Source organism: Triticum urartu, chromosome 2 (assembly GCF_003073215.2).
Source record: "Triticum urartu cultivar G1812 chromosome 2, Tu2.1, whole genome shotgun sequence".
In the NCBI taxonomy this organism is placed as follows: Eukaryota; Viridiplantae; Streptophyta; class Magnoliopsida; order Poales; family Poaceae; genus Triticum; species Triticum urartu.
Window position 1 is genome coordinate 122,900,842 of NC_053023.1, and position 11,114 is coordinate 122,911,955.

Here is an 11,114-nt window from a genome sequence, read left to right on the forward strand (position 1 = left end):
TGATTTGTTTAGAAGCGGGCCCGACCTGACATAAACAGATCAATTTTAAACCACATGTGTCATTTGGGTATCTTGAAAAAGCAAACCACCAACCTGCTAGGTATGTGCGACAACAAGAATGGTACATTTTTGAAACCCTAACCCCAAAATGATAGTTTTATGCTATCCACCCATTGTGCATCCAATTGCCCATAATCGCTTGGTGCATCCGGTGCCCTTGTTTTTTTTAGAGAAAAGCCATAAGCCCGATTTATAAATAAAATCCCCATACAATATTCATAGACACAACAAGCCAACATACTTATGGCTTTTCGACACTCTTACTTTAACTTCTCAACAAGCCAACATTTGGGTGTCCAAGTAAAATAATTTAAGGAAATATTTGTTCTGCGTTTAACTTCTTAATGGATTCGTCACTCTTACTTATCGAAATAGGCTACGACTGATCCCCCTACACTTGTGGGTTAGCAGCGTGCACCGCGCGCCGCGAGAGGCAACGTGCACGGGAGAGGGACGGGGTGGAGCAGTCCGCGCGCCGTCACCGTGGGCCAGAGACGAACCCTGACGAGGAGACGCGTCTCCTCGCATGGGTCTACCGTCGGCCCCTCACGACGACGAAGACAGACACTTGCTGCCTCCGACGGAATAACGCCAAGGCGCTCCGACTTGCTACTGAGCAGTCGGAGCGCGAGGTGAAGGAGGCAGCGGCAGAGAAGACTCGGGAGAAATTTGTCAATGTCTGTTTGCAGTCGATCTTGTGTTTCTTTGTAGCCGATCTTTGTTGTCCGTCGTTTGATCATGTATAGTAGATCAACATGGATATAAGGTGCCGGATATGAGGTATGCGGATGCAAAGTGGCAAATATGAGTGTGTTCGGTCAGTGCCCTGCAGACGTTTGAGGTTCCAGATTTACCACGAGTGTTGCTACATGTACGATGAAATTCATCCAAAGTTGTGTACGATAAGACTGATCTAGGTTTGTGGGCCACATCAGATTGAATCAAGCAGGTGTCTAGTCATACAGAATCGGATGAAAAAAGATCGTATGCAAGGCAATTCCGATTTGCCACGGTTGTAGATGCTCTAACTACTACTATTGCAGTCCAAGTCAGAAAAAAAAAAAAACCACTACTCGGCAGGCTCTCCTCGCTGTCATTTCCCATCTCACAGCGGCGCCGCACCGCTGGCCTCCCCTCGGCCCTCAGCCGCTCGGCTATATATGCCGACGACTACGACGGCAGGAGCAGAGCACAGGCAGCGCACGCGCCACGCTCACCCCACCACCACCACGACCGGCGCCCACGCCCACACGCGCACCCAGCTCCTCCCTTCTCCCTCCTCCCCACACCTCACTTCACCTTCCCAAAGTGCATCTTTCTCTTTCGCTTTGCATGTCAACGCGAACAAAAAGAGCCTCCTCTTCCACCTCCACCACCACCGTCTCCTCCGCACGAACCTTCCTCCCCACCACCACCACCACCACCCCTCTGCCTCTGCGCCTCCACTCACTCGGGCGCCAGATATAAAGCCGGCGACCTCACTCGCACCGCCAGCGCCAGCTTCTTCCACCCGCTTCTTCTGTATTTTCTCCTCTGTTCGGTCCAAGATCTTGGAGCTGGCGGACATGGCGGCGGCGGTGGCTTCGAGCGGCGGTAGGAAGCGCAAGTGCGAGGAGCTGTCTGCGCCTGAGCTTGGGCAGCTCCACGAGGACATGCTCGAGCGCGTCCTCGCGCGCCTCCCGCCCGCCAGCTTCTTCCGCCTCCGCGGCGTGTGCCGGCGCTGGCGCGAGGCCGCGGGGTCGCCTGCCTTCCTCGCCGCCTGCGCGCGCGTCCCCGCCCGGGACCCCTGGTTCCTCATGCTGTCCGACCAACAGGAGGAGGAGGAGCCGCGCCCTCCCTGCCCCGCCGTCGCGTTCGACGCCGCCGAGAAGACCTGGGCGCAGTGCCGTGCCGCCCCTGGCCCCGTGCCGGTGGCCGCGGCGGGCGGGCTCGTGCTCTACCGCGCGCCTGAAACCGGCGCGCTCACCGTGGCCAACCCGCTCAGCGGCGTCTCCCGGGCGCTCCCGCCGCCGCCTCCGGCCGCAACAGACGCGCTCTACGCCGTGGCCATGTACGGATCACCCTACCGCGTGGTCCTCATCCTGGGCGAGCTTCCGCACCTGTCCATGGCGGTGTTCGACTCCTCCAAGAACGCGTGGGAGGACGCCGTGCCTCTGTCGCGCAAGACAGAGGCCTCGCCCGCGGACACGCGAGCGCCGCACGACGACGACGACATTGACGAGGACATGGACGGCGACGGCGACGGCGCGGTCTATTACCTGAGCAAGTCCGGCGACGTGATGGTGTCGAGCACGCAGCGCAGCGCGTCGAGGCAGTACTCGTCGGCCGTGACGTGCCGCAGCGACGGCGGCGAGGCCGTGGCCTACTTCCTGAGCCACTCGGGCGCGGTGGTGGCGTGCGACCTGGCGCGCCGCGTGTTCGCCGAGCTCCCGCGGATCCTGCCGGTGCACTTCGAGTACTCGATCGACGTGGTGGCGTGCGGCGGCCGGGCCTACGTGGTGGTCCTCTCGGAGTACCTGGACACGGCGAGCCTGCGCCTCTGGGAGTTCTCGGACGGCGCGTGGCGGCATGTGGCCGCGATGCCCCCGGCCATGTCGCACGCCCTGTACGGCAAGAAGGCGGACGTGAACTGCGTGGGGCACGGCGGGCGCGTGATGGTGTGCGTGAGCTCCGGCGACGCGGGCGCCAACGGGTGCTTCATGTGCGACGTGGGGAACAACGCGTGGGAGGAGCTGCCGCGGTGCGCCGGCGGCGACGGCGAGGCCATGGACTTCGTGGCCGCCTTCTCCTTCGAGCCGAGAATGGAGGCCGCCGTCTGACCGGATCCCCTCGCCGTTGCTTCCGATTGATGTGTGTAGCGTAGTGTAGCGTACGTGGTAGTGGTCGTAGTAGTAGTACGATGATTTGTTGCAGTAGTAATTCGGGAGATGTTTTCATGGAGATCAAATCAGCCGTCTGTCTGTCTCCTGGGACGTGCACATGTGTCGCCAATTCTGTAGCTGCCACCGGCTTCCGTAGTTTTTCTCGATTCCCGTGCCGGCGGCAGAGCTCAGTGGCGAGTGGCGACTGACTGCTCTTCTCTTCTTTCCTTAACAAGCAATTGACCATTCTATGCTATGCGTCATAGTAGACCTTTTATTGTAGTATTATTTTTTATCTTCAGACCCCAAGGATTTCAAAAGAATTACTGTGCACTCCTGCTGAATGTACATGAACTAGAGAAGCACTGTACCCGGCTGATCTACCGACGGGGGCAACCAATATCTAGCATCTCTTCTTTTTTTTTTGAAATGAAAGGGGTCTAGCATCTCTTCTTAAACTAACAACACATGAAGATGAAGCAAATGGCATCGAGATGCAGCAAGCCCAGAACGATCGTGTGCCATTGCAAGTCTCCATTACTATCTTGTCCAAGAAACTAAACGAGTTGAGTCGGAGGAGGAGAGAAAAAGTAAAAGGGAGGGAGGAAACGGAGAGGAGCACTATAGAAGAGAAGAGCGGCAGGGCAGTGATCCTTTGTCTTTGGCGCAGCGCAAGTGCGCGCCCACCCACCCAACCCGTCCGTCCATGCAACAGCGAAAGCGAGCGCGCGAGAGGCTTTGCTCCCGAAGGGGGCAGTGCGGCCGGCCGTCACTGACACGGTGTCGCTCGCTCTAGCTCGGCGTCAGAGCCTCGCCGCGAGACACGACGGCCGGCCGGCCCGCCCGCTGGCTAAAGTCGCCGGCAGCCGAATCCCCACGGGGATACCGCCTGCCCCCTGCTCCCGGCGCCGCCCTCTGCTTGGATTCGTTCAGTTGGGCGAAAAAGAAAGACGGGACGAGGCGAGATCTGGGCGCGGAATTGCGCCGCTGCTGCATGCGTCGCTCGCCCGCTAGGCTGTCGCTGCGTGCGCGCCTAGCGTACGTACGTGCGCGTTGGCTCGCTTTTGTTCCTCCACGGCTTTGCTTGCTTTGGGCCGTGGCTGCGCTTTAGCCGCAAGTGCAAACAAAGCTCCGCCAAAGCGTGCTTACGCAGCTTTAGTAGCTAAGCAGCATTTTTTTTTCTTTGCCGCCTCTAACCAACACCAGTGACAGCATCTCAAAAAAAAAACACCAGTGACAGTGAGCGTCTGTTCACCGCAGTAACCCCTCCTCCCGTGCGGCGAGGGGGCCCCTCCTGCGCCATCGGGATCTCGATCTTGGGCTCGCGCGGGGCGTGAGTTACCACTGCCGCCGAACCGCGTCGCGGTCCATGGGCCGGCATGCAGCGTAGACGTATGATTTTCACCCGGCTCTGGACCGGGCGTCCCCTCAAAAAAATAAAAATAAGTACTGGATCGAGCGGGGCGTGGCGTGGCGTGGTGGGGTGGACTTTGGCGGTGTGGGGCGCAGGGGACCGGGAATCATGAGGCCACGCAAAGGAAAATGATGGAACGGTTGACAAGGCGACGGCCTGGGTTTACCATCCATCATCCGCCACACCGTATCATTGCGCTTACATCCCGCGGCCACCGATCCAGGGACACGCGCCACCGCGTTTTTCCGCCCTTTTCCTCTTCTGTTTTTCTTCTGCTTGGCCTTGGGCTGGGCGTGCGGAGCCGCAATCATCCCCGGCTAAACCAGCTTCGCCGCTGACTTGTGGCCTCTCTCTAAGCTAAGCTAGCACTAGTAACATTTGACAGTCAGACAGTCTCGGCCTGAATCTACCGGTAGTAACAACACAATGCTGCTTCATGGAGCGTTTGGAGCAGGACAGGCTGCTGGTCCAGGACGGTGGACCGAGCGAGACACTTTCGGGCCCATCGGAGTAATGTATGCTACTGTGGGTGGACCATATGCAAGTGGGCGGCCACTCGAGTCACATGGAAACATTTCTACGCATCTACCGTGTCTCGGTCCCTAGAAAAATACAGTATCATTGCTCTTTTAACACTGCGCTCATTGCTCCTTTTACGCAGTTAAACGTGCATTTGCAGGTTTTAAAGCGTGCAGTTTGACAAAAATAACCAAAAAGGTTTTAAAGTGTGCCCGTTGATGCGTTCCTTTCATAACAATGGCCCCTATTGGGCTGCTGGAGATCGTCTTATGTAAACTGACAGGCCCGCTCATCAAACATCTACTATCCGTTCCGTTCTGATTTTATAATATGTCTTTTACAGGTAGCATGGTCCAGAAGCAGAAGAAACTCAAACCTCCGGTCACAGAACTGAACACCTGGACAGTGAGATTCCCCCCCATAACATTACTCAAAGATAGGGATGCGCTGCCGATGCGACATCTCAGTTGATATCAAGGTTTACTACAATCTTGCATCCCCCAGGCCCTAAGAACAAGGCAAACAGCGCATGGTTTTGCAAATATACAATTCTCGAGATTTTGTAAGGTCTACTTCAAGGGCTACATGTAAAACAAGCCCGCACAAGTTAGGTTGATTCATCCATTGAACGGGGGTGGCACAACTGCATGACCTTATTTTGACAGAAAGTTTAATTGTATCCAGAGTTTGAATTGCCCGTTTAATCTCCTCCGCTTTCAATCGTAGTGCCGGTGGGCGCTTCATCACGGCTAACATCACGGAATTCGTCCATGAATTTCTCATGGAATTCCTTGAATCTGGATATGATTGCAGGGATTTTGTCCTCCTGAGGCAAGATCGTGCATCTGAAGTGATATGTTCCAGGAGCCTATACAAAATTAAAGATGCAACAGAAAATGTTAGTGAAAAGTCAGTTAACGCTCTGAACCACAAAAATGAACCAAACAGCTTTTAGTGAGGCTTTGAGACTACCAACCTGACCAAATCCAGATCCAGGAACAACGACAATTCCAGTCGCTTGAAGAAGGCGGAGAGCATAGTATGCATCTGGGGCAGCACCAGCTGCTTGGGCAGCACCAATCGCCTTCTGGGGTAAATGAAGGCGAGGGAACAAATACATTGCACCCTCAGCTTTGTTGCAGGTGATGCCTTCTAAACTGTTGAATGCTTCTTCCAAGGCCTATGTAAGGTGAAGAAAGTCAACAAGGATAAGGTCCTTAAACATCTTCAGGTGATAAAGCATAAAAGATGGGAAAGGGAAGTTATGCTTTAGGTTGCAGTTCAACTGGAGCATTGACCAATCTTACAAATCAAAATAGGTGGGAGCACTAAAAAAAGGGCGGAACAAACCTTTGCACGCCGAGCTAGCGATGAAATAATACCATCTCTCTCTACCATGAAGGATTCATAGGATTCATCCCCTACCTGTAAAATGAGTAATCATTTGTATAGGTGCCATAACTATTCCACTTTGCAACTGCTCCATACATGATATACTGACCTTGGGTGGGTTCATTATGAGGCTAGAGAGAATTTGGCCAGAGATATTGGAACAAAGATTCACTGATGCCACCTTGTAAATCTGTTCTCTTACATCGGCATTAAATCCAGTTACTTCCATGTAGCCTCCTCGTTTACCACATTCTCCATAGTAACCTAGCAGGACACAGAAAAAGCCTTACCATGTGCCAAGAGATGCACAAAGAAAAGGACCGCAGACAATAGAAGGATTCAATTACCTTTCGAAACTGACTGGAACGATACCAAAGGAAGATCATCATCGGTGTATCCCATTGACCGTGCAATCTTTTTGAAAGAGTGGAACTGCTTATCCTCAACATATATGTTTTCTTGGTAAACCTAGGGTAAATGAATAAATGAACAAGTACACTTAGAATACCCATCAAATTTATATGGCATTTATAGTAGCTTGTGCATATTTACACAGGCAAACCTTTGAATACAGATTCTGGACTCACCTCATCTGCAAGAAGAACAAGTCCTTCGTTCTTGCAGAATTCAACAATTTTCTTTTGGTTTTCCTCCGCAAGAACCTTGTGAAAGTAAAAGGTGTCAAATAACCACTCCACCGAGATCAAATTTCATGAAAAAGAAGACTTAAAACAGTATATGTCCGTAAGTTATCTGTCTGTCATGGTCTATCTATGTAAGTATGTACCACAGCAATAATAGCTTACTGACACACAAATTTCCCGAGTATATCACTGGGAATGTCTTTTAGGCTTTTTTGCAGATAAAAGTTTCATCAATAATAACCTGTCCAGTTGGGTTTCCCGGATTTATGACCACGAGCGCTCTGACAGTGATACCCTTAGATCGAGCCTCATCTACTTGTTTTTTAAGCTCGTCAACCTCTAGCCCCCACCCTGTCTCTTCATCAAGGAAATAAGGAACCTGAAGCCAAAATTATTCCAGAAATTAAATCATCAAACGTGAAGATCCAACACTTCAAAGCATCAGAAGCACTGTTGTAGAACATACAAAAGAACCACCATGAAGGGCAATTGATGCAGAATACAGCGGGTATTGTGGAAGAGGGCAGAGAATGCCATCCTTCTCAGACCTTATCAGTAGCTGCATCATCATGTGGACCTAGGTGAAAAAGAAACTAGACTGGATTAGTGATGACAAGCTAAAACAATGTGTACAGTCAGGCATTGACTTCTAACTGGAAGAATCAATGTCCTTATTGCTAGTAAATGATTCACCACTGTTCATATTAATCCAGTATACAATATACATACTGCTGGGCTTGCCCCATCTGTAAGGAAGATGTTATCTCCACTAGCATGGAAACCATCACGGGCAGCAATACCAGCAGCAATTTCATCACGCAAACCTTTCACACCCTGAAATAGACAGCTGGGTGAATGATCAAGATTGGAACCATAACAACATTCTACCAATAGTATGTAGATACCTGACTGTGGCTATATGCTCCTGTCGCTCTTCCTGGGATCTTCTCTAGAATTTGCCATGCTCTCTCTATAGCATCTGAACTGTATGAAAACATGTATATCAACATCCCAAAATGCAGCAAGGAATATGAGTAGTTAGGCTACTAGCTATCACCAAAGTGATCCACAATATGGTGAAACAAATCAGTTAAAAGATGAAAATTGAATTCACTATTTTTTTCGTGAATATGTTAAAAGATTTTGGTATCATTTCATTAAAATAGAGGGAGAAATAGTTCTACAAAACAGGCCTCTAAGGGAGGTAGAAGCCCGACACCCAAATACACATGCCACTATTCTCCTGGGATGATCGTGTACAACCCTAGGGCGCCAGCTCTGCACCAGCCTGAGCCTCATCTTCAATTGCACGAAGCAGCTGGCTGACGCTTGGCATTGCGCTGTTGACAGTGCAGTCATTTCAATGTTTCCAGAGAAGCCAGACTGTGAGGATGATAAAAGAGGCCATGCCCTTCCACCGGTGCTAGAATTTGTCACCAATGGAGGATCGCACCCACAAAAGCACCTCGTGACAAGGAGCGATCTACCAGCACGTGCGGCATGGACTCCGGCTATTGATCACAGTGCATGCATGCTGGGGAGTGGGGCAAACCCCGAATATTCGCTATTAGCATGCAACTAAACTCAGAATATTGTGGCAATTCCTTTCTGGGAAATTTCAGCTCAGTGCCATAGCAATGCATAATTAGGAAAGTATCCTCCAGTCTGAGGATGTGATTTAGTTATTGATTGTGAATCACAGACTGTTCTGGTTTCTATAAGCTGAACAGATCACATGGATTTTCATTTTTTTTTGTCAAAAAGGAGCTAAAACCCTGGCCTATGGATTTCCATATCTGCCTTAGCCTAGTGCCTCACTCTAGAAATTTAGTCCCCTTCATCTTCCTTCAGTCATTCAGTGTATGCACTAGAAAATAAGTGTCTAGGACAAAAGTCTACAATAAGAGAGTGAAGAAAATAAAAAGAACTTTTCCTCAAGCAAAGGCAGGCTACATAACTACATAAGGGGGGTATGCAAAGCAGCTACTGTACTTCTTGCACTTAGGGTCATCCGGTGTATGCACTGCTAAGTTGCAACCTGTTTAAAATGACCGATACAAAATCTAAGCCATGTTGCTAGGCTTACCGCAGCGCAAAATCATCAGTCATTAGTGTTGAGACAGCCTATTGTTCGAAAAGGCCGATACAATAACTTTGTCAGCTTAATACTCATCCAAGTATAGAGTGGTTTCCAACTTTCCATACCTGTATAGAGCATGAGTTTCACTTTTGTCCAAGAGAGCTGGATGATCACATAAAGAGAGGACCTGACAAAGGCAATGAGCAAATAAGCAACAGTGGAACAAGCATTCATCACACAACTATAATCCAAGGCGGACAAACTCACTTCTCTGAAAAATGTAACAGGTTGTTGACCAAGGGAATGAGGATTTCCAATGTTACAATAGAGTATCTGCATCAAATTAGATAAACGAAGGTAAATCCATCGATAAAGTAAGTGTAGTGGAAAAACCTTCCAACAAGCGTCGAGTTGATGGAATAACAATAAAACCTCATCAAAAGGAAGCGATTCTGGATTTTTGTGTAACTCTTGTTCTAAGTTCTGCAGGACAAAAATACAAAGACCATGATTCAGGTTTCTAAACAATCATACTAGAATTAAACATAGGAATGAAGTAGCACAAATAAGTATAAATTCTGCAGTTGAGTATGGCAGTAAGACTAATTAGTACTCTGTATTTGACATCTGTAAATATACTTGGGACAACAACAAAAAACTGCTAAATCTGAGGAGAACATTCAACATACCTGAGCATGTGTAACAATCTCTCCACGAACAGCATATTTGAACTCCAAGACCTAAATGAACAGACCAAATCACATCAAAAAATATAATGCCATGTGCCAGTATGAACGTTAAAGCTTAAATTTGTGCTATTAGAATCCCATCGCTGCTGAGAAGTACACATGTTATTTATGCCCAATCATACAGTACACACACAGATTCGAGCTCCACTTGCACGCGTATCAACATCGAATGACTGACTTTAGCATCCCCTAGCAAATGTCGGAAATTTGTAACTCCTATCCTAGGGTCTGATTGCTCGTTTGACCACGAACCGAGCAAGCATAAAAGGGGTAGGTAAAAAGTTTAAGGTCGCACCTTGGGGTTGATGGTGTCGAGTGACACTGGCGGCGTACCGGCGGCCGAAGTGGACATGGCCCTCGCCATGTAGGCAGCCATCGCCGAAGGGGAAGGTCGAGACAGCGCCGCGGCCGGAGCCGGAGCCGGAGACGGCGAGGCTGCTCTGGTGGCGCCGCGCAGGGAAGCGGCCACCGCGCGGCGCGCCCTGTCGGTGAGGAAGCGGCGCATGGTGGGGAGGAGCGACTGGACGCGGCGGCGGTGATGCTTCGGGCGACGCAGAGATCGCGACGGCTATTGCAGAGGGAGATGCGGAGGTGGTCAGAGCACAGCGCGACCCTTTTTTGGGGGGTCAGTTTTGTTTTGCGTCCCCTCCAAGAAAGAAATGAGACTACGCCGATATAATTCCTCAAATGAAAATTTTGCTTGCCCGGAAAGAAATAAAGTGTTTAAATTTGTTTTTCTGGTTATTTCCGAACCTTTTAGGGTCTGTTTGATTTAAAACGATTTCAAATGGATTTTGGAGTTACATTCTTCAGGTTTTTTTTAACATTAGTACACACACAAGTGCTCATGTACACGCACATACACTCACCCCCACGAACGCAAGCACGCACACCCGATCCCTATGAGCACCTTCGAAAGACTGAGCCGACATATCGTCTTGAGATTTATGAAGTCACCGTGGACGCCTCGTCGTCGACAGGAACGTCTCCTCCCACTGAATGTGCATCGCCGGAAATTCTAAAATAAATCCAGGAATAAATGCGAGCACCAGGATTTGAACCCTACTGGACTGGGATACCACAGTCCTTCTAACCATTCAACCACAGAGTTCTTCAAGGTTGTTACATGTGTCATTTCTTTTTTTAAAAGAGAGAAAGAACGAGATTTTTTTTATTGCTCAATAATACTTGTATCTCTTATTAAAGTGTGCTATTCTATAATGTTTCTTTAGCAGACCCCCCCTAATCTGAAGCGATACATTACTCAAGCAACAGCCTTCTCCTCAAGAAGAAAAAAAGTAGGGTTTCCCTGCCTCGCGCTAGCACTGCCGCCGGTCTACCTCATCTCCAGTGGCCCTAGGGGCATGGAGGCGTGGTGAGCATGGCCCTTGCCGG

General features: G+C 50.0%; 2 protein-coding genes across 2 annotated transcripts; one reads left to right on the forward strand and one right to left on the reverse strand.

Annotated features, from left to right (window-relative positions):
* The first annotated feature begins 1,233 nt into the window (after nt 1-1,233).
* LOC125536290 (F-box only protein 13-like) lies at nt 1,234-3,177 on the forward strand. Its single transcript, XM_048699482.1, has one exon. The coding sequence runs from the start codon at nt 1,626-1,628 to the stop codon at nt 2,877-2,879; it is 1,254 nt and encodes a 417-aa protein (XP_048555439.1). The 5' UTR covers nt 1,234-1,625; the 3' UTR covers nt 2,880-3,177.
* Nucleotides 3,178-5,143: 1,966 nt separating this feature from the next.
* Nucleotides 5,144-10,373, reverse strand: LOC125536291 (alanine aminotransferase 2-like). Its single transcript, XM_048699483.1, has 15 exons — nt 10,015-10,373; nt 9,660-9,710; nt 9,403-9,453; nt 9,238-9,303; nt 9,096-9,157; nt 7,796-7,874; nt 7,620-7,724; nt 7,357-7,467; nt 7,132-7,269; nt 6,834-6,908; nt 6,594-6,714; nt 6,356-6,510; nt 6,205-6,279; nt 5,831-6,034; nt 5,144-5,722 (listed from the first exon to the last, which is right to left on the reverse strand). The coding sequence occupies exons 1-15, from the start codon at nt 10,222-10,224 to the stop codon at nt 5,555-5,557; spliced, it is 1,671 nt and encodes a 556-aa protein (XP_048555440.1). The 5' UTR covers nt 10,225-10,373; the 3' UTR covers nt 5,144-5,554.
* Nucleotides 10,374-11,114: the final 741 nt, after the last annotated feature.